Below are 27,310 nucleotides of genomic sequence, written 5' to 3'. Positions count from 1 at the left end.
AGGGGTTGATACCCTTTAATGGCTAACTGAAAAGATGGTAACAAATTTCAAGCTTTCGAGACTACTCAGATCTCTTCATCAGGCATACTATAACACAATCTAAAGAGTCACATATTTATACGCAGCAGGGCACAGGAATAATGCAATAGATAAGACAAGTGACGTGAAGAAGAACGATCAGTATTGAAGAGGGAGAAGTCGTTGTGGCTGTAAATATTGGAACAGTTCATAGATAAGGAGTGTGAAAGTTTTACTGTCCTGTGATTGAGGTCTGGTCCATGATTGTAAAACTCCCAAAATGGTCTGAGGAGCACATTCCTTAGTTGATGTAGAAAGACATAAATCCATACGATACATTCATTGCTGCTCTGTGAGTGTGTCAAAGATTGTCATAAGCTTGTACTCCCAAATTTTTTTTGTCTCTCTGAGATTTGAAGTTACATTTTAATACAAGTAATTTCATGTCCATGATGCGGTTATCAAGGATACAAAAATGTTTGGCCATAGGTAGATCTGTTCTTTTTTCTTTTATTGTGTGGCGATGAGAATTCATCCTTGTTCTAAGTTTTTGCCCTGTTTTCCCTACATGCAGACCCCCAATTGAACATTTGGAACATATAATTAAGTACACTACATTAGATATGATGCAGCTGAAAGTACCTGGGATCTTGTGGTTGTCTCCTGATGTGAGTTGTGTATCTTCATCTTGTCTGTGGTCATTATAAATGGACAGGTTTTACATTTTTTCTGGCTGCAGGGAAAGGTACCTGAAGCTGTTGGAGAGGACAGGGAGCTTCTGACAATGAAGCTTCTTAGATTTGGTGGCTACCTAAATCACAGAAGTGGGAGGTCTCAAAATATAGATTGTAATCAGGCATCTTTTTGTAATAATAGTTGTAATTTCCGTGCAGCTCCCATTAACACCTCCAGATTTGGATTGTAAGTGACTACGAGAGGCACCCGGTTGCTCTCTTGTTTAGTTTTGAAATGTAGGACATGATTGATAGTCTGATGGCTTTTGCAATCTGGTTTTCAATTGTTGTTTGATGGTAGCCCTGCTTCAAAAAGGTGTTTCAGAGGCCACCAAGGTATTTGTCTCTGTCCATAGTATTGGAACATATCCGATTTTTTCTAATGGCTTGGCAGTAGACAGTGGAGATTGTGTGTTTTGGATGGAAACTGACCCATTTAAGGTATGTTGGAAGGTCAATTGGCTTCTGGTACACGGACGTCTCTATTTCATTGTTCTGCAACTTAATGATGGTGTCCAAAAAGTTAATTTCAGTACAGGAGTAGTTGAGTGTTAAGTTGACGGTGGGATGAAATTGATTAAATCAGATCAAGGAACATCTTTAGCTGTTGCTCAGACTCTGTCCAGATGATTAAACTATCATCAATGTAACGGTAGTAGGCCAGAGGCCTGATGTGATGTGAGGACATGAAGTCACTTTCAAGCTTGACCATGAAAATTTGCATACTGTTAAGCCATTTTACTTCCTATATCTGTACCAGTCTCATGTAGATATGTGTGGTTATCAAATTCACAGTAATTGTGGGTGAGGATGAATTTTGTAAGTTTCATCAAAGGTGAAACTATCCTCCCCATCTGTTTGCTTTCCCTCCCAGCAGCTTTTCCTTCTACCAGTTAGGCTTCTGGGAGGTTATACTTGTTCCTTTTATTTTTGATTCTCCTTAGCTTGCCTTCTTTGCCCTATATGAATGTATCTTAGTTTCTCACCCATGGTTTTTGTATCTTACTTCTCACTTTCCTTTCCCCTTGTTGACAATGTGTTGCGACCTCTCCTCTGATTCCTCAGAAGGTACAAGAAACCCCTCAGCGGCCTATTACAGAGTTAGATCCGAGGTGGTGTTTTAAGTTGTGCAGCTAGGGCCTTTTTAGTCTATACAGAGACCAGTTGGGTGTAGTTGCGACGTTTTCCCGTGTGGGTTCTCTGGTGGCTATCAAGATGAACTTTCTGGTTAAAACATTTCCCACATTCTGAACATGAAGAAGGCTTATCCCCTATGTGAGTTCTCTGATGTCTGATAAAATTTGATTTCTCTGTAAAACATTTCCCACATTTTAAACAAGAAAATGGCTTCTCCCCTTTGTGGCTTCTTTAGTGTATAACAACATCTGATTCATGGTAAAAACATTTTCCACATTCTGAACATGAAAAAGGCTTCTCCCTGATGTGAGTTTTCTGATGTCTGATAAGATTTGATTTCTTTGCAAAACATTTCCCACATTCTGAACATGAAAATGGCTTCTCCCCTGTGTAAGTTTTCTGATGTGCGATAAGACTCGTTTTCCTTGTATAAGATTTTCCACATTCTTAACAGGAAAAAGGCTTCTCCCCTGTGTGGGTTCTCTGGTGACTGAGAAGAGATATTTTCTTCACAAAACATTTTCCACATTCTGAACATGAAAATGGCTTCTCCCCAGTGTGAGTTCTCTGGTGACTAACAAGAGTTGATTTATCTACAAAACATTTCCCACATTCTGAACATGAAAAAGGCTTTTCCCCTGTGTGAGTTCTCTGATGTTTGATAAGATTTGACTTCTTTGCAAAATATTTCCCACATTCTGAACATGAAAAAGGCTTCTCCCCTGTGTGAGTTCTCTGATGTCTGATAAGATTTGACTTCTTTGCAAAATATTTCCCACATTCTGAACATGAAAAAGGCTTCTCCCCTGTGTGAGTTATCTGATGTTTGGTAAGACTTGATTTCTCTGTAAAATATTTCCCACATTCTGAACATGAAAAAGGCTTCTCCCCTGTGTGAGTTCTCTGATGTTTGATAAGATTTGACTTTTCAAAATATTTCCCACATTCTGAACATGAAAAAGGCTTCTCCCCTGTATGAGTTCTCTGATGTTTGGTAAGACTTGATTTCTCTGTAAAACATTTTCTACATTCTGAACATGAAAATGGCTTCTCCCCTGTGTGAGTTCTCTGATGTGCTATAAGATTTGATTTCCTTGCAAAACATTTTCCACATTCTGAACAGGAATAAGGCTTCTCCCCTGTGTGAGTCCTCTGATGTTTGGTAAGGCTTGATTTCTCTGTAAAACATTTCCCACATTCTGAACATGAAAATGGCTTCTCCCCTGTGTGAATTCGCTGATGTGAAATAAGAGTGGATTTCTCTGTAAAACATTTCTGACACTCTGAACATGAAAATGGTTTCTCCGCTATGTGACTTCTCTGGTGACTAACAAGATTGGATTTCTGGTTAAAACATTTCCCATGCTTGAAACAAAAAAATCTATTCCCTGCTGTATACATTTTTTGATGACTATTTCCATATTCTGATAATGGCTTCTTTGCTTTAGGAGCAGTTTGGTTCTTAATGCCTCTTTTGTGGCTATGATTTTCCTTAGTAGTCAGTAATAAATCAGAAGACAGGACCTGTTTTAAAGAATCAAATGACAAATCTTTTGTGTGAAAGGATGATGGTATATCTGGAGTAATGGCATTCACTTCAGTTGTATTACGTGGGATCTCAAGATCTTCCGATTTAAAAATTGAAGATGTCAGCTGTCCCTCTGATCTCTGGGTACAGTCATCTGCGAAAAATAAAACAAATTACTATTATTGAATAAAATATCCTTGAATTTTTGAACATATCTACTTAAAGTGTCTGTAGGAATGGCAAGTTATGTAAAAACATTGAATGATTCACCAAGACAATGACAGTTCACAGTCTAATAGAAAACCTCATAGGATGAACCAGTAGACCGTGGTGTTCAACTGTCTGTTAATTCTGCCTCCCAAATATGGAATATAAAGCCACCAAACAATGTTATGTAGGTGAAAATAATACCAATAGAAACTTCTACTCATCTTACAAAAAACAAGTCCCTACTCAGATCCATCATCTGTCAAAGGAAAAAAAGAAGTTTCCACATTATTAGGGTCTCAGACAGGGCCGTAACTACAGCCCCGGGGCCCCAACCACCCAAGGGGCCCCAAACTGATGGTAAAAAATTGTATTTTAATACTTTAATATCTCATAAAATACCCAGCTCCTATATTCCTGTCAGACAATGTCACCCGGAGGACAGGAGAGACTATCATTTCAATAATTTCCAGGAGCTCTGCCAGCTGTCAATGAATGGAAACCTGCACTGGCCTGGAAAGTCTCATAGCACAAGATTTGTAACAATATGTTAGTCTGGAGATCACAGAGAGTTGGCGAGGCCGGCACAGTGCACACTGACTGTAACAAACTCTCAGCATCATTGAGAGGAGACAGTCTCAGCAGACACATATCTCTGTGACAGATGTGAGAAGCCCTGCTATTTAATAAACATATACAGTTATTTTAAAATTGTGCAATATTTGGAATTATTCACCTTATTAATTTTCCAAACATATTCACTGAATATTTAACTTCTAAAACTTGCATCATAAACAACAAAATCTATTAAAGGTCTTGCGGAACGTGGTGAAGCCTGTGTGCTGTATACAGCAATGCGTAGCAGGCTTCACCACGTTACGCACAACCTCTAGTGATTGAAATGTTGAGGGACCCCACAATGAAGTTTTGCCCTGGGGCCCCGAAGTTTATAGTTACGGCACTGGTCTGAGAGGCTCTTGAAAAGCAACATGGCTTCCAATCCAGCAATATCCACTCTCCCAAAGTCAGATCTCCCCCTTGCTTCTGAGCCTTGCAGTGTGCCCAAACCACATAGCATCCATGTATTTGGCATTACTATAGTGAGAAGAACCCACTTCATTTATGATGTCTGTGTCTCCTGGAGCACAATCTGGTATGTGTTGGGCAATAAAATAGTATATTTTCAATTTTCACGTTCCAACATCCACTGTGTGCTAATTTCCGGAAAGTGGCTGTGGAGTCAAAATAGTCACTACTCCTATAGATTATTTCACTGAGGGTTATAAAATCCAAAATGGAGTCACCTTATGGGAATTTCTACTACTCTGGTTTTCTGCCATTTTGTCATATTAGGGCGTGTGTCCCATTTCCTCTGAGATCTACTCCTGCGATGTCTACTTCTTTCACCATGTCTGTCCTCATTCATTCTGCAGAGAATCTAACGTGGTGGTATACAGTACAGACCAAAAGTTTGGACACACCTTCTCATTTAAAGATTTTTCTGTATTTTCATGACTTTGAAAATTGTACATTCACACTGAAGGCATCAAAACTATGAATTAACACATGTGGAATTATATACTTAACAAAAAAGTGTGAAACAACTGAAAATATGTCTTATATTCTTGGTTCTTCAAAGTAGCCACCTTTTGCTTTGATGACTGCTTTGCATACTCTTGGCATTCTCTTGATGAGCTTCAAGAGGTAGTCACCGGAAATGGTTTTCACTTCACAGGTGTGCCCTGTCAGGTTTAATAAGTGGGATTTCTTGCCTTTTAAATAGGGTTGGGACCATCAGTTGTGTTGTGCAGAAGTCAGGTGGATACACAGCTGATAATCATACTGAATAGACTGTTAGAATTTGTATTATGGCAAGAAAAAAGCAGCTAAGTAAAGAAAAACGAGTGGCCATCATTACTTAAAGAAATTAAGGTCAGTCAGTGTGAAAAATTGGGCAAACTTTGAAAGTGTCCCCAAGTGGAGCTTCAAAAACCTTCAAAGAAACTGGCTCACATGAGGACTGCCCCAGGAAAGGAAAACCAAGAGTCACCTCTGCTTCTGAGGATAAGTTTATCCAAGTCACCAGCCTCAGAAATCGCAGGTTAACAGCAGCTCAGATTAGAGACCAGGTCAATGCCACACAGAGTTCTAGCAGCAGACACATCTCTACAACAACTGTTAAGAGGAGACTTTGTGCAGCAGGCCTTCATGGTAAAATAGCTGCTAGGAAACCACTGCTAAGGACAGGCAACAAGCAGAAGAGACTTTTTGGGGCTAAAGAACACAAGGAATGGACATTAGACCAGTGGAAATCTGTGCTTTGGTCTGATGAGTCCAAATTTGAGATCTTTGGTTCCAACCACCGTGTCTTTGTGCGACGCAGAAAAGGTGAATGGATGGACTCTACATGCCTGGTTCCCACCGTGAAGCATGGAGGAGGAGGTTTGATGGTGTGGGGGTGCTTTGCTGGTGACACTGTTGGGGATTTATTCAAAATTGAAGGCATACTGAACCAGCATGGCTACCACAGCATCTTGCAGCGGCATGCTATTCCATCCGGTTTGCATTTAGTTGGACCATTATTTATTTTCAACAGGTCAATGACCCCAAACACACCTCCAGGCTGTGTAAGGGCTATTTGACCAAGAAGGAGAGTGATGGGGTGCTACACCAGATGACCTGGCCTCCACAGTCACCAGACCTGAACCCAATCGAGATGGTTTGGGGTGAGCTGGACCGCAGAGTGAAGGCAAAAGGGCCAACAAGTGCTAAGCATCTCTGGGAACTCCTTCAAGATTGTTGGAAGACCATTTCCGGTGACTACCTCTTGAAGCTCATCAAGAGAATGCCAAGAGTATGCAAAGCAGTCATCAAAGCAAAAGGTGGCTACTTTGAAGAACCTACAATATAAGACATATTTTCAGTTGTTTCACACTTTTTTGTTAAGTATATAATTCCACATGTGTTAATTCATAGTTTTGATGCCTTCAGTGTGAATGTACAATTTTCATAGTCATGAAAATACAGAAAAATCTTTAAATGAGGTGTGTCCAAACTTTTGGTCTGTACTGTATGTAATCAAATGTTGTCTACTATACGTAGGGGAAACTACTTAACACATCAGGGACCACATTGCCAGCCATAATTCCACGATTCGTTGCGGCAAAACTTGGTTACCACTATCCCATCATTTCTCCAGCGCCAGGCATACAGTATCACAACTCAGGTTCCAGGTGATTGAAAAAGTACCCAGACGAGATGGTAACCATATCAAACACCTTAAACAACAGGAGTGGTTCTGGATACACACCCTCCAGACACTGACACAGGGACTCAACTGTGAAATAGATTGGCTAACCTGATTAATCTTTTTTCAAAACACACTAGATCAGCTCTACAACCTACTCCTATTCCTTCTCGCCAGGTGAGTTCCTCAAACCCCCTTCCCCTCTCACCTCCCCCCCCCACTGATTTCCTTCTCCACCCCTTCCCTTCCTCACCTTCTCCTCACCCTCTTACACACAACTCCCATGTATTATTCTTGCAAACCTAATTACATACAAAAAAAACATGGCCTCACACTCTATAGTTTAATACAGGACTCCATACATTCCTTACACCCCCTTCCATTACTGCTTTAATCCCGGGCACTATTTGATCCAACCAGCACAAGTCGTTTTATTCTCCCACCCAGATCAACCTCCCTTTTGCCCCTCATCGATGCACCGTGATGACAACATAAAATAACTATTGCATATAACCTAGAGCTCATGCGCGGGTTTCATCTGTCGCCATGGTTACGCTACACATGTGACATGGCCCTATGGGGGACGGGCCCGCCCCAACAGACCCACTCTCCCTGCCACATCACCCGCCCTTGACGCAACTTCTGGGGGGCGGGTTTGAGCACACGCACTTCCGGTCCGGTGGTAATGGCGGAAACATACATAAACCCTTCATTCTCAACCAGAGACAGATGCACGAGCTGTTCACAGCTCCATTAAAGGTACCCACCCAGCATACTTTGTGCAGTCAAGCAAGCCACCAGGCAAGATCATACAACATGCCTCTATACTGATCTGTTTGGGCACCTGTACTCCCTATATGTCTCTAACTGTTACTTAAAAAGCTTTATTACTTATCTAAGTGGGGACCTATATTCCTCATTAGTGTTAAGCGAATTTGTTCGGCATTTCAAATTCGTGTTCGGGGTTGCGAATTATTCTCGCCAAAAAATCGGCTCCGCCCATGAACATCCCTAATTTGCCACGCTGTCACGCAGCTGTCATCTGCGTGACAGCGTGGAAAATCAGGGATGTTCATGGGTGGAGCCGATTTTTTGGCGAGAACAATTCGGAACCCCGCACACGAACACAAATTTGAAATGTCAAACAGATTCTCTCAACACTATTCCTCATATGTCTCTGCCCTATACCTAACATGCCTTTATACTCATCTATTTGGTGACCCATTTTCCTTATGTCACTGCCCTGATACCTAACTTCTTTACCATCTAAGCTCTATCATTCTACTCCTTGGTCCTCCTCCGGCTCCATTGCTCCTCCACTTAATCATTAATCTTTTTGCTTCCATTGTCCCATTTTTTACCAATGACTAACCATGCGCCCAGAATATCAGCAATACTTACCTGCAGGACGGATGTCCTAGAAGCTGCTGAAGATTGTACTTGTAACTGTCGCACATTGATGATGAACATGTGAAAGCCTTATGTATATCATTTCGGTATATAAGTAAATATGTATGCGTGTTTTGACATTTATAGATTTTTTCTCTTTTTTCACAGCGACATTATAAATAAGATTCTGGCAGGGTCAAAACATTAAAAATTATTTATGTCACATGTCCCTGCACCTTTTTAGGTCAGTGCTTATGTCTGAATCAAGGAAGGAGGGGGGAGGAACGTAATTCAGCATCACCATCCAGGTAAAAATTGATTCTTTATTAGTGCATCATTAAAACCGAGTTAAAATCAAACTTCCTTATGTGTTTCTGGCACCGAGATGGGCCCTTAGTTATAGGATATCCTATGACTAAGGGCACATCTCGCTCCGTGCTTCAGCCAACTGGAAAGCACCACACCCTACTAAAGTTCGGAGTATATTGCCGGAAGCTGCCAGATACAGCCTTGTTCTCCTCTGGTTCTGTCCCCTGTGCTCATCTCCCATCTTGTGTATTTGTTTCCGGTTGTGACCTCGGCCCATTTACTGAATACTCGTGTTTTCTGATTTTTCTCTGCCCTCATGGTTCTGACCCGGCAACCTGACTATTCTTCTTGCCATCTCACAACACAGAATAGCAGGTAATACCGTGGCCCAAGCCTAGGGGTCTCTTTGTAAGTCCAGATCCATGTAAGGGGGTTAAAGAATGTTGAGCCAAGCAATCCCTGGGATCTGAAAAACGGGAGTAGATAGCACCAACCCTGTTCGTGGTAGCCATTTTCTGAGCTGTCAGGTGACCATGAACAGTGTCCCCAATACATTATGTCTGCAATCTATTCCAGCAAGATCTGCATTCAAGCAGCTAAATGGCTCTCCTCCACTTCTTAACCTGCCATGTGCCCAGACAGTAGTGTACGACCGTATATAGGGTATTGTCGGTTTCAAGAGAAGTTGGAAAATAATTTTTAAGGTCCATTTGTTTCCTATTATCCTTTGTAAAGAATTCCAAAGTTATCACCACAAAGTGACACACGTCAGATTTGAAAAATGGAGCCTGATTAGCAACATAAAACTGTCTGCGGGAAGTGGTTAAATCAAATTATTTTGGACACTAACTACTGTAGTCAAAAAATGTGACCATAGATAATGACTAGTGTTGAGCGAGCATCCTCATTTACCCCTTTAAACAAGCACGTGCTCAGGTGCTCACCCGTGCTCAGGTGCTCTCTGAGTATTTGCAGCATGCTCGGCATCTATGTTTGAGCTGCATGTGTCACGGCTGTTAGGCAATCCCTGTGTGTGTCACAGCTGTCTAACAAACAGGAAATCCCTGCAAGTGTCACAGCTGTCTAACAGCCTCAAGACATGCAGCCGTGGCGATTCAAACATAGACGCCGAGCACGACGAAAATACTCACCGAGCACCCAAGCGTGCTCGTTTAAAGGGTTAAACAAGCATGCTCGCTTAACACTAATAATGACACGTCAACTGAAATGATCAAACTCAACAGTCTTCATCAGTAAAAATGAGTAACTAGTGGTGAAACCTCTCTGGTAATTAGAGTATGGGGCTCGGCGGCTCTTAGGAATCTAAACTATAATAAGAGACAATATTTTCTGTCACATGGAGTTTCAAGAAGAAATATTAGACATTTAAAGAGAACTTGTTATGATAGTGCAGAGATGAGGTGTCTTAAATTCAGAACTCGGGCATTTGGAAGAGGTAATGGAGATCTTTTATGAAAGACTACCAGGGAGTTAAACATTAAGTGAGGCCGGCCGATCCCACTTTAAACTATCAAACAAAAGGAACCAGGGATAAAAAAGACATGAATAAAAAAATGTTACATCCTATGTATGAGGGGAGAACTCCAACACTAAACCGGAGTTGGATTCATTTATGGTGGACCATTGGCGTTACTGGGAGTCCTGACCAGAAGAGTAGAGAAAGTATTAGCGCCCCCATTTCAGGAGAGATTGTGCAGTAATCTGAATTCCTGAGGATTAAAAACATAATGGAATTTATGACGTGGAGTGAATCCATGAAACCAGGGCTGGAGCCAACACATCTCCTGCAGGCGTGAATAAATGTATATTACAGCCATCAGCCACGCACAGCTTAGAGATATATCATGGCACAGGTGTAATGTTTTTTGTATAGTTTATCACAATCCTGTTTGAAGTTAGTTGGTTTGCAATATAAATTGTAAACTCAGGATAAAGGGAAACTCTGTTGTTATTGTACAGAAATTCACACTTGGCCCTCACTGCACATTTAATGTTGTCGATCATAAAAGTGAAGTTTGGCCAGAAAGACTGGACCTGGTCTTGTAGGGACCATATGAGCACATTCAGCAGCACAGAAGGGAGAGAAGGTAGATTCATCCAATAAGATATCAGGGATCTAGGAAGCCAACAGCATCATTACCCTCCGCTTTCTCTTACAGGCCCATCATAATATTTTTCTTCAAGTGATTTTCTCACTTGTCAGCACATTCTACGTACGCTGTCATTTGGCTTTGTAGTTCACAGATCTGGGCAGGTAACGGTCAGCGTCTTCTAAACCCAGGGGGTAGGTGGATCCTTCAGGTTGTAAGATCTATAGAAAAGGGCTTTCACAATTTCACCAAGTAATTAGAACAATTTTTCATTTGGAGGCGAATGTTGTAGTCTAGCGGCAAAATGGTGATCACACGATTGAGATATGATTGGACTATCCGACTGATAAAGCAGCCACAGCCAGTGACTGAGAAGAATCTGTGATTTTTCTGTATTTAGTGGTTACTACTCACCTGGGTAGTCATATGTAGGAATCTCCTCTTTACACTGCTCATCATCCCTCACATATGTCTCTGTAGTATTAATATGGGTCAGATCTTCACCCTGAAACAAATAATGTAAAAGTCACAGACAGATGGAGAAGTCACATCTATGATCAGCTCTAATCCTGCCATCTCCACCGATCTCATTACACAAATATAAAAGATATAATACTGGTGGATAAAACAAGACTGAGCACAAGCATAGGGGAGATCTCATGACACCTTCTCTCCATCTACCTGATGATCCTGTGGAACATTGGGATCTTCTTGCTTACAGTCCTGTGGAAGAAGAGGACGGGGACATCTTTCTGATGTTGTCCTCTTACTGGATAGATCTGGAGGAAACACATACAGGGACTGAATTCATTCTTTACATACAGATAATTATAGGCAGTGTGTATTTAGTCCTGTCTATTACCTGGTGATGTGAGGGGCTGGGGAACCTCCATCATGACATCCTTGTACAGATCTTTGTGTCCTTCTAAATGCTCCCACTCCTCCATGGAGAAATAGACAGCAACATCCTGACACCTTATAGGAACCTGACACATACAATGATATCGTCATCCCCCCGATCCCTTCATATAATTACTAATAATGTCCCAGCATTCCCAGAAGTGTCACCTCTCCAGTCAGCAGCTCAATCATCTTGTAGGTGAGATCTAGGATCTTCTGGTCATTGATGTCCTCATGTATCAGGGGGTGAGGTGGAGGTCCCGTGATTGGGCTCAGGGGTCTTCCCCATCCCTCAGACACAGGGGCCTGGCAGCGCTCACTAGAGGTCTTCTTCACTACTGTGTAATCCTGGTTATGGAGAGACACAATAATAAATATCACTACAGACATTTCCAGAGTCCTCACCTCTCCAGTTCTGTCCATATGTTATTCCCATAGATAAGAATGATGTAATGTGACGTCATCAGAATCTCTCACCTCTCCAGTAAGCCGGAAGAGGATCTCTAGGGTGAGGTGTAATATCCTCTCCGCCATCTTGTCTCTGTCAATATCCATCCTTGATAGGTGATTCAGAAAAATTCTCTTAATATAGAAGATGTCCTAAATAGGAAAGTGATGGAACATCATAAAGAATTCTGTGTAATAATACAATTACTGGAGACAATAAGGGGAAATATATCAGGAGATAGAACGTGTAGATGTTATATTCTCTAGTCTTGTATGGATTGGAACATAAGTTGAATTGCAGAAAAGGACATCTCCTCCATGCTCCCAATCATTGGCTAAGTTGGCCACTGCTTTGGCAACTGATTAGCTGTAGGAATCACAAGTACGTTGGGATTGACCAGGAAATGAAGAGACTGGAGGAGGACCCAAGCAACCATGGTATTTTTATTAGTTTACAACATTCTACTTTTTTCCCTGTCATCTACTAATAAAACCTATATATTTTAGGCCACAGACAACAAGCAGTTTCTTCCTTGGAGTCTGCAGCTGAACACTTTTCTCATAGACTCATCTTCCATAACGCTAATTCTTGTCTCATTTACTGGCACTGGAATCGGCATTAGCAATACTTAAGGAGATATTCATTACACGTAGCTACTACCTAATTACCCAAAGGTAAATGATTCAGGGATGTGTTAAAACATGACTTTTATTTTTTCTTCTTAAAATAACTGATCAAAATTTGATAAAAACACATCAGTGTGCCAGTGCCAGTCCTATACAATGTATGATCCACTGAACTATTCAGTAAGCAATGTGCTCAGACCCTACCCTAATGAGTACTGTTTGTCACTCATTAAGTCCATGCCTCAGAGACTGCAAGCTGTTATTAAAGCCAGAGGTGGTGCAGCAAAATACTAGTGATGTATTGGAGTGTTCTTTTAGTGTTTCTTAAAGCCCTAAAGTTGCCATTTGAAATGACTTTAGTTTTGTGCCATGTCTGTGATCTGCTTTTTTTTCAACAACATTAGACAACTGAATGAACATCCTCCGAGCCCGGTGATTCCATAATTTTTGCCAGGGGTTGTATATTAATGGAAAGTTGAGTGGAAGAAAAAAGTGTGATAGAAAAAGGTGCACAAGCAACCGGGATAACCGGTTGAAAGAATTGTTAAGAAAAGGCCATTCAAAAATTTGGGGGAGATTCACAAGGAGTGGACTGCTGCTGGATTCATTGCTTCAAGAGCCACCACACAGACGTATCCAGGACATGGGCTACAAGTGTCGCATTTCTTGTCTCAAGCCACTCAAGACCAATAGACAACGCCTGAAGCGTCTTACCTGGGCCAAGGAGAAAAAGACCTGGACTGATGCTCAGTGGTCCAAGGTGTTGTTTTCAGATGAAAGTAAATTTTGCATTTCATTTGCAAATCAAGGCCCCAGAATCTGGAGGAAGAATGGAGAGGCACACAATCCAAGCTGCTTGAGGTCTAGTGTGAAGTTTCCACAATCAGTGATGTTTTGGGAAGCCATGTCATCTGCTGGTGTAGGTCCTTTGTTTTATCAAGACCAAAGTCAGCACGAAATGTTGGCCTACTGAAATGCATGTTCAGTAAATGTACTCAATACTTGGTTGGGGCTCCTTTTGCATCAATTACTGCATCAATGCGGCGTGGCATGGAGGCGATCAGACTGTGGCACTGCTGAGGTGTTATGGAAGCCCAAGTTGCTTTGATAGCAGCGTTCAGCGCATCTGCATTGTTGGGTCTGGTGTCTCTCATCTTTCTCTTCCCAATACCCCATAGATTCTCTATGGGGTTAAGGTCAGGTGAGTTTGCTGGCCAATCAAGCACAGTGATGATGTTGTTTTTAAACCAGGTATTGGTACTTTTGGCAGTGTGGACAGGTGCCAGGTCCTGCTGGAGAATGAAATTTCTTTCTCCAAAAAGCTTCTCGGCAGAGGGAAGCATGAAGTGCTTGAAGTCCACTTGACAGAGAGCGCGAGTACATATCTTGACGAAATTTTAACACCATTTGTTCATGCATTACCCTCATTTATAAGTGACACAAAAGATCTAGTCTCTAAACTAAGTGATATTACTGTATCTGATACCATCATTCTGACTAGTCTGGACGTGGAGGCCCTCTACAGTAATACCAACCATGAGCTGGGCATTGGGATAATTGCGTATTTTTTTAAATATGAAGAGTAGACAATTCTTATCACATAACTCTTGTTTTGTCACTCTTAGGATTCGTACTTACGCATTATTTTTTCACCTTTGATGATATATTTTACTACTATCAAAAGAAAGGGACCGCAATGGGAACATGTGTCCCAACCTTTGCAAATTTATTTTTGGGGTGGTGGGAGGACCAACACGTTTTCAATGAGGATTTCAGTTTTCATACTAGTCACATTTTATTTTGGGGTAAGTTCATTGACGTTTTGATTTTGTGGGATGGTGACAGATTTTTTTGGGATTTTGTATCTATTTTGAATAAGAATCGGATTGGAATGTTCTTTACCCATGAAATCGGTTTTAAGAGGATCAATTTCCTTGACCTGACAAACCAAATTGATGGGATCTGTAATATTCATATGGACATATTTCGTAAGCCGACCCCCACCAACAATCTCCTTCATTGGGATAGCTGGCACCCCAGGGTGTTGAGAGCAGGTATACCGGTAGGTCAATACCTGCGTGCGAGACATAATTGTTTGGATGAGGATACTTTTATCCAAGAGAGTAGGAATCTATTCTCAAGATTTACAGCAAGGGGATATCCGAAACAGGTGCTATACAAAGTCTTTAATAGGGCTAAGACAACTAATAGGGATTCGCTGCTATGCCCCAAGAGGAATGCACCAGAGAATAATAGAGTCTGACATATAGGAAACTATGATGATCAGACAAGCACAGTGTATAACATCATGCGGAAGTAATGGCCTATATTCTCAGCTGATGCCGATTTGAGGGCGATTGTTGGTGGACATCCGGAAATTACCTTCCATATAGGGAAAAATTTGAGGGATTTCCTCAATTACAGAAATTTTAGGAGGAGCAGGCAGTATTCTGAGTTGGCAATCGAAACATCATGGAGGCTCCGATCCTTGTAGGGGCTGCTCCTTTAGTAAATATATGACTCGGGTTACGACTTTTACGAATCCAACTGATGGACATGAGTATTTCGTTAGGGACCAAATTAATTGCAGATCTAAGGGGATAATTTATGTAGTGAAATGTCCCTGCCCTAAATTGTATGTAGGGAAGACCATCCAGGAGGTTAGGAGGAGAATATCTAACCATCTTAGCTCTATTAATACTGGTGCAGATACGGTTCTCTCAAAGCATATGAGAGGTTTACATGCAGAAAAACCCCTGGAACTGCTATTTTGGGGCATTTGTAAAATGACCCTTGGCCCTAGGAAAGGTAACCTTGACCAATTATGTTTGAGGGAAAAAGCTAGATGGATCTATAAGCTTAATTCACGTAGTCCTATGGGGCTTAATGAAGGATTTATTTAGCTATAGTGCTTTCCTATAGGAGCATTTATATGAGTGACATGAATGAATTATGCCTATTTACACTATGAATGTTGAATAACAACATACTAGTAGATGATTAATTTATTGAGTTAATTATATATAAGTTTTTGTGATAACAAGACTTATTAGGATATATGGAAATATGTCTGATGGTTAGTGTTACAACCTTTTGAGAGTAAACCAGCAATTAATTTTTTTATGTAAATAGTAGGATTTAGACAATTTCAACTGATTAATTTATGGCTTATATGAAATTGATCTGAGTAATTAATGAGATTAGCATAGAGAATTTATTCATATTTATATAAATATTGTGTCCCTGCAACTATTCTATATAGTTCATAGACATTCGATTTGAGTAATGAATAACGCTGATAGGGAGAGATGATGATTATTTGTCTATCTCTCCTTTTCTGCATATGTGGATCATGTCTCTTTAAGAGATTTGAGGACATGCGCAGTTTGTTATTGAAACACAATGTGTCCTGAGTTTGGAATTTTGGTGAGTGCGCATGTCTGGTGATGTCACCGCATGGAGAGTGATGTCATCTGACGCGCACCTATCAGGGAGCGAGACGTGGCATGCGATGAGTGGCCGGCTCCATTACCCATGGAGAGCGATGTCATTTGACACTCACCTATCAGAGGGCGAGACATGGCATGCGATGAGTGGCTGGCTCTGTTATCCAATAGGGAAAAAGGTAAATAACCTGACATCAGCGTACACGGGCTATCGACGCTGCAAGTGGACACGGGAACACCTATCAGGTCCTAGGATATAGGTTGGTCCCCCCTTGGCATCTGATGCGGTGGTGAATCATAGGCTCTCTGAGATGAGGCATCTTGGGAAAGTAATACATAACTGTCACGATTGGTCATTGTATCAGTTATGAGATTTGCTAAGCATATGCGATATATACCGTATTTTTAGGACCATAAGACGCACCTAGGTTTTAGAGGAGGAAAATAAAAAAAAATTTATAAGCAAAAAATGTGATCATGATCCACTGTTAAGGGGGAGGGGGTCTGCTGCTGACACTGTTATAGGAGTAATGTCCCCCAATTCTGTTAATATCCCCCATCCTGGTATACATGGCCCCCATCTGCATCCTGATATGCATGGCACCCCAATCCACCATCCTGGTATGCATGGCACCCCTCATCCCTCTTCCTGGTATGTATGTCACCCTTCATCCTGGTATGTATGGTCCCCCTCACACCCATCCTAGTATGTATGGCACCTTCATTCCTCTTCCTGGTATGTATGGCCCCCCTCACACCCATCCTGGTATGTATGGCACCTTCATCCCTCTTCCTGGTATGTATGGCACCCTTCATCCCTGTATGTGTGGCCCCCCTCATCCTGGTCCCTGTATGTATGGCCCCCTTCATCCCTGTATGTATGGCCCCCCTCATCCCTGTATGTATGGCCTTCTTCATCCCTGTATGTATGGCCCCCTTTATCCCGGTATGTATGGCCCCCTTTATCCCGGTATGTATGGCCCCCTTCATCCCGGTATGTATGGCCCCCCTCATTCCGGTATGTACGGCCCCCTTCATCCCGCTTTGTCACGCTACACAAAAAAAACAAAAAAACAATCATACTCACCTCCTCTCTCCTCCAGCACTGCGTCCAGCTCTGTTGCCGACAGGGATCTCACTGTGTGAGCCGCGCATGGCGTAACTGCCATGCGCCCTCAAGCAGCGAGATGCTCTGCCGGAATAGTCACTGCTCCCCACACCAGGACTGTGTGCGTGGGGAACAGTGATCATTCACTCACCTTAATAGCGCGCACACTGTAGCCGCAGCGCGGCTCCTGATGCGCTCGGTGGTCAGCGTGCCCACTATTAAAGCCCATGGATATTCATGGAATTTAATAGCAGGCACGGTGACCGCCGAGCCCAGCAGGAGCCGCGTTGTGCATACAGTGTATGCGCTATTAGGGAGAATGAATGGTCACTGCTTCCCACGCACACAGTCCCGGCATGGGGAGCAGTGACTATTCCAGCAAAGAGCGGGACACAGCTCTGGACGAGAGAGGAGGGGAGTTTAATTGTTATTTTTTTTCTGTGCAGCGTGAGGGGGATCAGGGGGTGCCAAACATACCAGGATGAGGGGGGCCACACATACAGGGATGAAGGGTGCCATACATACCAGGAAGAGGGATGAAGGTGCCATACATACCAGGAGCCGCACTGCAGGCACAGTGTGACGGCTATGAAGGAAAATGAAATTCACTACTCCCCACTCCGATGAATATTCATTTCCTGTGCCCCGCTCCTCCGCCGCTGTCGCTTCCCCCACCACCCACATCCACAGTATTTATGTATATCGGACTATAACACACACCCCCCACTTTCCTACAAAATTTTGGAGGAAAAGTGCGTCTTATAGTCCGAAAAATACAGAATGTGATTGGCTGATTTGTGCTGGAAAGTCTATTGGTTCTTTGTGGACCTATGGTGCATATCCAAAGGCTTTAAAAAGGTCACAGCATATTTCTGTATTCATTATAGCTCCAGCCACCTGAGGAAGCCCTTGGGGTGGCTATGTGATTGTCTCTTAAACAGCATTGGTGGTGTCAGTGCATTAGCAACATAGGTTCAGTTCAGTTCAATAATAAGCCATGAACTGCAGTCATGATGAACAGATATATATAGCTAGGTATGATCTAAACACGTTGCTTACTGAATAGATCAGTGGATCATACATTGTATAGGACTGGCACTGGCACACCAATGTGTTTTTAAAAAATTTTGATCACAGTTATTTTAAGAAGAAAAACTAAAAGTCATGTTTCAACACATCCCTGAATTAGGGTTCATTTACCTTCGGGGAATTAGGTAGTAGCTATATGTTTTCCCTATAGGGGTGTGAACACCTTTTGTTTTTATTCATTACACATGACCCAAGAAATAACTACTTCATGATTAGGATAACATCTTCATCTTCTACTATGGCTCTAGAAACATATTTGGCCAGAGTCCTTCACTGATTACATCATCACTGGTAATCTATATGAAAGTTTTCTGTCTTACCCAGGCTGTAACCTTTTTATCACATTAGATCTCATTTATAAAAGCTTGTTAATAAGAACACCAATAAAGGAGTGACTTGATGCTAATGTCTCCAGTTACAGTGTTTGTTTTTTTTTCTGGATATGTCATAGAAAATAAAAATCTCTGAAGTCAATTGTCCCCCTCCCTCCTTCCCTCTGTCATTTGCAATCTGAGTTGACACTCTTAGATGTAGGATTGAACAAATTACCTATAGTGTGAAGTGAACCAGCCTCATCAACATGCAGGCCGCCCCTTGTGAAGTAAGAGGATTAAAGCAGGCACAAGGTTTTCTAGTAAGACAAACAGCTGACAGTCTCTAAGACTTAGACAAGAAACTAATACCAGTAAAAAATTGAATGTTGCGGAACAGTGAATCAGATTAATTAACATGCAAGAGCTTCTTCTTGTAGGGGAAAGACTATGAGGGTGTGTATTGTGCATAGACAAAGAGTGCAGATTAAACTATTTGTTCAGACAGGAAAAGGTATTTTAAGGATAAAAGGGAATATCTCACACTCTTTAGAAATAGCCAAGGTCACCCAGCATACACATTCCTTTCATCAGCACAGGTTCAGCAGTCAGGATGTCTCCGAAAGAAAATATAGAATATTGGAATTTATATGAATCCAATATTAATGAGACATAATGTGAAGAAGCGGCAACGGGGTGACCCCGCAGAACCTCGCTGTTGCCGCCTCTTGTGATGGATTCACACCCCGCCTCCCACCTGACGTCACAGTTATGTCAGATGGAGCACGTGGTAAGGACCTGCCCTCTGCACCTACGTGACATTCCGCACCCCCCCGAAGGACGCGTAAGGTCAGGTTGGTACATTTTGCGCAGACACTCCCTGTCCACACGGGACAGGAAGGAACCAGGGAGTGGGTAGAGGTGGTCCACTCAGTCACTGATGTGGCACCACACTCGCCCACAACCCTGATAGGCTGAGAGGCTCCGCTCACTAGCTCCAGTGAAGCAGAGCCTAGTCAGCCTGGGAGAGCTACCATCAGTTTCTATTTGATATAATAGACTATATCGGGCTAGAAACCAGTCCAGTAGCTTGTTCGTTGGACCGAACAACAGGCGTAAGTTTCGTGGGTCGAGATAAAAGAACAGCCCAAGATTAAGTTATATATTTAATCGCCATAAGGGCACACTAAACAATACACTATATACATAAGGGTTATACATATACAGTGGTCAGAGTTACAAGCAAAAAAGCATCGGTGCAAAAGGTATAAGGCAGTTATTACAAGTCAGTTACTGGTTTAGATGGATGACCTGTCTTTCTGGGGAAGGGCTGCCACAGGAGAGGTTTGTGGGCCTTCACTTGGTTGATGGACTTGTCCCACATGTCTTGATGGCACGACCTCCCCAGGAACAAAGACGATGATGTCAGGGTTCCAGGAGTACTTAACCCCTCTGGATCACTCCCAATCCGGCCTTGTGGCTGCGCCCAAATTTCCTCCCCTGGTCTCTCTTAGTTAAGAGACTCCCAAAACTAAAATGGGCTATACCTCCTTACTGGATAGTCCCAGGGAACCGGTTCTGGTGTCAATGGACCCAGCTAGGCCTCTGCTATACGTGGAGACCAAACACAGTGGCCCTGGGGGCTTCCGAAAGGCTGTGCTGCATATCTCTCTATCCTTGCTAGCTGGGCGGTGGAGAAAGGGCTGGTGAGATTCTCCCTTCCTTCCAGTTTCCAAAAATCTGGTTTGTTTATCACTGGGACATATCGTTCTCCCATAACTCAACATTAAATTATAGTATCTTACACAAAGAGCCTGCCTCATGGCTTGGGGGATGGGACATCCTGTGTAGCTGTCAGCTGCTGTGGGAGATCTCACTCCTCGCTTCTCAGCCCCCTCCTTTTCAAGCTGCAGTGTATTCAAAAGAGTCAGATTATACTGTGTATGGAGATCTCTGTAATCACCGTCACGTAGTACACAGTGATTGACAGGGGATTACCTTGAATATCTTCACACATACATGCTCAGCACTGGAGATAGCCAGAGAAATGATACATATTTTCTCATTACTGTAGCCCCTGCCAATGAGCCATAAATGCACACTGGCCACATAACTGACAACAGCTATGCCATGTTTGGTCTCTAAGTAAAGATAAAATCCAGATGGAAAATATGGCATCAATCTACAACTTCTGCGATCATCCGGAGTGGAATTATCACATAAGTTGGGGGTTGCATAAAATCATGAAGGACTGAGACAAGCGCACAACCTGGCCCATGTGAGGTCATCACGGGGGAGTGTATGTGTGGGATATGTTCATGTAGAGAGATACATATCGTTCACGCAGGAACCCCCGTTCACGAAACGGCCAAATTAAGTGCTCTCCTTCGGCTAAACTGAATTGTCTCTGTGATTTGGTGTAGTAAGTTTTCTTGTTTTTTTTGTAACTGTATATGCTGTAGGTACTGTGGGAGCATTATATTTAGAAGCTTAATGACCGCAGTCACAGCTACGACTGGGCCTAGACAACGCCAGCCGTTTCAGCTAAATGTGTGTCTTCAGACTCACATTCATAGCAACATAGTAACACAGTAATGTAGGCTGACTAAAGACCTAGGTTCACCAAGTTCAACCTTCCTCCCCCAATTGTACATTTTGTCTAATTTAACTGTAACCCACAATGTTATGTGTATCGAGCAAATCATCCATCCCTTTTTTTGAAGCTGTTATAGTGTCTGTCATTACTACCTCTTGTGGTAGGGCATTCCACAGTCTGACTGCAAAGAATCCTTTCCTGTTTAGGTGCCAAAATTGCCTTTCTTCCACCCGTAATGAGTGCCCCCTGGTCCTTAGTATGGTCTTTAGAAGGAATAGGTGATGTGGTAGTCCTTTGTACTGACCACACATATATTTATACATGTACATAAGATCCCATCTGAGGCGTTGTTTTTCTGAGCTAAACAAGCTCAACTTTTTCAACCTCTCATCATATGAGAGGCCTCCATCCCTTGTAATCTAGTTGCCCGCCTATTAACTGACTCTAACTTCTGAATATCCTTTTTAAAATGTGGAGCCCAAAACTGAATCCCATACATTGGGATCACGCAATTTTAGTTATATCTTTTATACATCCTAAAATTTTGTTTGCTTTTGCGGCTGCTTCTCGACATTGAGTATTGCTGCTCAGCTTATTTGTAGCCAGAATACCCAAGTCCTTCTCCTGTTCTGTAGTCGTGAGCATACTCCCATTTAGTGTACAGTATATGCAGCAACGGGGTTACTCCGTCCTAGGTGCATTACTCTACATTTATCTACATTAAACCTCATCTGCCAAGTGTTTGCCCTTTTAGTCACCTTATCCGTTTTGCAATATTGTAATGTCAAGATCAGATTTTAATATCCTACATAGCTTGTTGTCGTCAGCAAAGACTGACACTTTACTTACAATCCCATTCCCAAGGTCAATAATAAAGAGGTAAAAAGAATCGGTCCTAGCACAGATCCCTGCATCACACCATTGCTGACTATGTCCCAAAATGTAGTATATTCCTCTATGTTTGTCACCCAGTCATGGCTTTCATCCAGCCAGGTTTCCGTAATGCCCACCACATTGTATTCTGTGACTGATATAAGAGTTTCCAGTTCATTCATTTTGTTTGCAAGACTTCTTGCATTTGCCAGCAGACATTTAATACTATTAGCACATTTATTACTCCTACTCAGCTCCCTACTTTCTTTGCATATCCCAGCCCCCCCAGATCCTCATTAATCCCTAGTATTTCACTCACATCGGGTCCGTGTGCCACAATACACGCTGCTGACCAATCAACACTGACTTTGGCGGGCACTTGACTAGGGGCGAATGGAAGTGACATCATGCGCTCCTGTTGCATGCATGCTGAAGTCAGCTGCCAGCTCTAGAAAAATACGCTGCGCGGCGGAGTGAAGGTAATATAATGTGTTGTTTTTCAAATCAGTGAGTACATGGTACCCTAGGCCATAATACTATATGTATGACTATGGGCTGTGCATTATACTACATGTATGACTATAGGCTGTGCATTATACTACATGGATGACTATGGGCTGTGCATTATACTACATGGATGACTATGGGCTGTGCATTATACTACATGTACGGACTACGGGCTGTGCATTATACTACATGTACGGACTATGGCTTGTGCATTATACTACATGTACGGACTATGGCTTGTGCATTATACTACATGGATGACTATGGGCTGTGCATTATACTATATGTATGATTATGGGATGTGTATTATGTGCATTATAATACATGTATGACTATGGGCTGTGCATTATACTACACGTATGACTATGGGCTGTGCATTATACTATACGTATGACTATGGGCTGTGCATTATATTACATGCATGACAATGGGCTGTACATTATACTACAGGTATGACAATGGGTTTTGAATTATACATTATGGAGGACTATGGGCTGTGCATTATACTATATGTATGACTATGGGCTGTGAATTATACTATATGGAGGACTATGGGGAGTGCCTTATACTATACGGAGGACTATGGGGAGAAACTTCTACTATATGTAGGAATTTGGGGAGTGCATTATACAACCCCTGGCAAAAATTATGGAATCACCGGGCTCGGAGGATATTCATTCGGTTGTTTAATGTTGTTGAAAAAAAGCAGATCACAGACATGGCACAAAACTAAAGTCATTTCAAATAGCAACTTTAGGGCTTTACGAAACACTAAAAGAAAACAAGATTAAAAATGTGGTACTCAGTAAGGGTAATTTTATGCAAACCAAGCAGAGGGAAAAAAATATAGAATCACTCAATTCTGAGGAAAAAATTATGGAATCACCCTGTAAATTTTCATTTCCAAAACTAACACCTGCATCAAATTAGATCTGCTCGTTAGTCTGCATCTAAAAAGGAGTGATCACACCTTGGAGAGCTGTTGCACCACGTGGACTGACATGAATCATGGCTCCAACACGAGAGATGTCAATTGAAACAAAGGAGAGGATTATCAAACTCTTACAAGAAAGTAAATCATCATTCAATGTTGCAAAAGATGTTGGTTGTTCACAGTCAGCTGTGTCTAAAATCTGGACCAAATACAAACAACATGGGAAGGTTGTTAAAGGCAAACATACTGGTAGACCAAGGAAGACATCAAAGCGTCAAGACCGGAAACTTAAAGCAATATGTCTCCAAAACAGGAAATGCACAACAAAACAAATAAGGAAATGAGTCAATGTCTGTGACCGAACTGTAAGAAACCGCCTAAAGGAAATGGGATTTATATATAGAAAAGCTAAACATAAGCCACCATTAACACCTAAACAGTAAAAAACAAGGTTACAATGGGCTAAGGAAAAGCAATCATGGACTGTGGATGACTGGATGAAAGTCATATTCAGTGATGAATCGCGAATCTGCATTGGGCAAGGTGGTGATGCTGGAACTTTTGTTTGGTGCCGTTCCAATGAGATTTATAAAGATGACTGCATGAAGAGAACATGCAAATTTCCACAGTCATTGATGATATGGGGCTGCATGTCAGGTAAAGGCACAGGGGAGATGGCTGTCATTACATCTTCAATAAATGCCCAAGTTTACATTGATATTTTGGACAGTTTTCTTATCCCATCAATTGAAAGGATGTTTGGGGATGATGACATCATTTTTCAAGATGAAAATGCATCCTGCCATAGAGCAAAAACTGTGAAAACATTCCTTGAAAGAAGACACATAAGGTCAATGTCATGGCCTGCAAATAGTCCGGATCTCAATCCAATTGAAAATCTTTGGTGGAAGTTGAAGAAAATGGTCCATGAGAAGGCTCCAACCTGCAAAGCTGATCTGGCAACAGCAATTAGAGAAAGTTGGAGCCAGATTGATAAAGAGTACTGTTTGTCACTCATTAAGTCCATGCCTCAGAGACTGCAAGCTGTTATTAAAGCCAGAGGTGCTGCAACAAAATACTAGTGATGTATTGGCGTGTTCTTTTGTGTGTTTGTTTTTCATGATTCCATCATTTTTTCCTCAGAATTGAGTGATTCCATCATTTTTTCCCTTTGCTTGGTCTGCAAAAAATTACCCTTACTGAGTACCACATTTTTTATCTTGATTTCTTTTAGTGTTTCTTAAAGCCTTAAAGTTGCCATTTGAAATGACTTTAGTTTTGTGCCATGTCTGTGATCTACTTTTTTTCAACAACATTAAACAACTGAATGAATATCCTCCGGGGTTGTACTATACGGAGGACTATGGGGAGTTCCTTGTACTATATGGAGGACTATGGGGAGTGCCCTATACTATACGGATGACTATGGGGAGTGCCTTACACTATACGGAGGACTATGGGGAGTGCCTTATACTATACGGAGGACTATGGGGAGTGCCTTATACCACATGGAGGACTATGGGGAGTGCCTTATACCACATGGAGGACTATGGGGAGTGCCTTATACCACATGGAGGACTATGGGGAGTGCCTTATACCACATGGAGGACTATGGGGAGTGCCTTATACTATATGGAGGACTATGGGCTGTGCAGTATACTATATGGAGGACTATGGGCTGTGCAGTATACTATATGGACTATGGGCTGTGCGGTACACTATATGGAGGACTATGAGGAGTGCATTATACTATACGGAGGACTATGGGGAGCGCCTTATACTATACGGAGGACTATGGGGAGTTCCTTATACTATCTGGAGGACTATGAGGAGTGCCTTATACCATATGGAGGTCTATGGGGATATGGGGAGTGCCATATACTGTATGGAGGACTATGGGGAGTGCCTTATACTATATGGAGGAATATGGGCTGTGCAGTATACTATATGGAGGACTGTGAGGAGTGCATTATACTATATGGAGGACTATGGGGAGTGCAGTATACCATATGGAGGACTATGGATGGTATAGTATACTACATGGAGGACTATGGACGGTGAGGTATACTATATGGATGACTATAGGTTGTGCATTATACTGTATGGAGGACCTGGAGAGTGCATTATACTTCTGCTATGGGGCCCCATGACTTCTAAGTTCGCATCTGGTGAGTATAATAGTTATTTTTTTTCTATACATTAAAGAACAGCGACAGAATAAGGGGGGCATATACCTGGATAGGGCCCAGGAAAAGGGGCATACATATTTTCAACCAGATAGGGGGCGTCAGTCGAAATTTGCACAGGCGCCCATCAGATCCTAGTTTCGCAACTGATTATACTGTGTGTGGGGGGATGGTGGTACTGTGGGAACATTATACTGTGTGGGAGCATCAAACATACTGCATAAGGGGCATAATGGGGGCATTACACTGTGTGGGGGCATCATACATACTGCATAAGGGGCATAATGGGGCCATTACACTGTGTGGGGGCATCATACATCCTGCATAAGGGGCATAATGGGGGCATTACACTGTGTGGGGCATCATACATACAGCATAAGGGGCATAATGGGGGCATTACACTGTGTGGGGGCATCATACATCCTGCATAAGGGGCATAATGGAGGCATTTCACTGTGTGGGAGCATCAAACATACTGCATAAGGGGCATAATGGGGGCATTACCCTGTGTGGGGGCATCATACATCCTGCATAAGGGGCATAATGGGGCCATTACACTGTGTGGCGGCATCATACATCCTGCATAAGGGGCATAATGGGGGCATTACACTGTGTGGGGCATCATACATACTGCATAAGGGGCATAATGGGGGCATTACACTGTGTGGGGGCATCATACATCCTGCATAAGGGGCATAATGGAGGCATTTCACTGTGTGGGGGCATCATACATCCTACATAAGGGGTATAATGGGGGCATTACACTGTGTGGGGGCATCATACATCCTGCATAAGGGGAATAACACTGTGTGGGGGGCATCATACATCCTGCATAAGGGGCATAATGGGGGCATTACACTGTGTGGGGGCATCATACATCCTACATAAGGGGCATAATGGGGGTGTTACACTGTGGGGGGCATCATACATCCTGCATAAGGGGCATAATGGGGCCATTACACTGTGGGGGCATCATACATACTGCATAAGGGGCATAATGGGGGCATTACACTGTGGGGGGCATCATACATCCTGCATAAGGGGCATAATGGGGGCATTACACTGTGGGGGCATCATACATACTGCATAAGGGGCATAATGGGGGCATTACACTGTGTGAGGCATCATACATACAGCATAAGGGGCATAATGGGGGCATTACACTGTATGGGGCATCATACATCCTGCATAAGGGGCATAATGGGGGCATTACACTGTGTGGGGGCATCATACATCCTGCATAAGGGGCATAATGGGGGCATTACACTGTGTGGGGGCATCATACATCCTGCATAAGGGGCATAATGTGGGCATTACACTGCGGGGCAGTAAAGGGGTCCTGTACTATGAGAACAATACGTTTCCTCCCTTCCTGTCTCCATAGTTGGGTCGTATGTATCTATTACAGGAAACAGAACATAAACCTTATGATTTTTATAAAGGGGCAACACAAGACCCCAAAAGAGTCTCCGTGCTGAAGGGGTTAATGCCCCCTGCGCCCAGTAATGGGGTCTCCACTTACCTCCACCTGCAGAGCCGCCACCACATATATGGCTGCTCTGTGCGCACAGGAGCTGTGATGAGGTCACAGGGGGGAGGAGTCAGG

At 42.5% G+C, this 27,310-nt stretch overlaps 1 protein-coding gene across 1 annotated transcript; it reads right to left on the bottom strand.

The window, feature by feature from the left end:
* On the bottom strand, positions 1–27,310 carry LOC141182629 (uncharacterized). The gene is made up of 7 exons (XM_073660792.1): positions 27,227–27,310; positions 12,058–12,180; positions 11,749–11,928; positions 11,543–11,666; positions 11,362–11,459; positions 11,095–11,185; positions 1–3,571 (listed from the first exon to the last, which is right to left on the bottom strand). The coding sequence occupies exons 2-7, from the start codon at positions 12,133–12,135 to the stop codon at positions 2,337–2,339; spliced, it is 1,806 nt and encodes a 601-aa protein (XP_073516893.1). The 5' UTR covers positions 12,136–12,180; positions 27,227–27,310; the 3' UTR covers positions 1–2,336.

The sequence above is a fragment of the Phyllobates terribilis genome, unplaced genomic scaffold, assembly GCF_046119375.1.
Source record: "Phyllobates terribilis strain yellow unplaced genomic scaffold, ASM4611937v1 Scaffold_35__1_contigs__length_13245226, whole genome shotgun sequence".
In the NCBI taxonomy this organism is placed as follows: domain Eukaryota; kingdom Metazoa; phylum Chordata; class Amphibia; order Anura; family Dendrobatidae; genus Phyllobates; species Phyllobates terribilis.
This window is presented reverse-complemented; position numbering and strand designations above follow the sequence as displayed.

What these genes read in the sequence shown, in the direction of transcription:
- LOC141182629 (XM_073660792.1), bottom strand. Translation starts at nt 12,135, where the DNA reads ATGGATATTGACAGAGACAAGATGGCGGAGAGGATATTACACCTCACC. An exon ending in TTGAGCTGCTGACTGGAGAG is followed by an intron (nt 11,667 to 11,748) that starts GTGACACTTCTG and finishes TGTATGTGTCAG; the next exon opens with GTTCCTATAAGGTGTCAGGA. An exon ending in ATGTTCCACAGGATCATCAG is followed by an intron (nt 11,186 to 11,361) that starts GTAGATGGAGAG and finishes TATTTGTTTCAG; the next exon opens with GGTGAAGATCTGACCCATAT.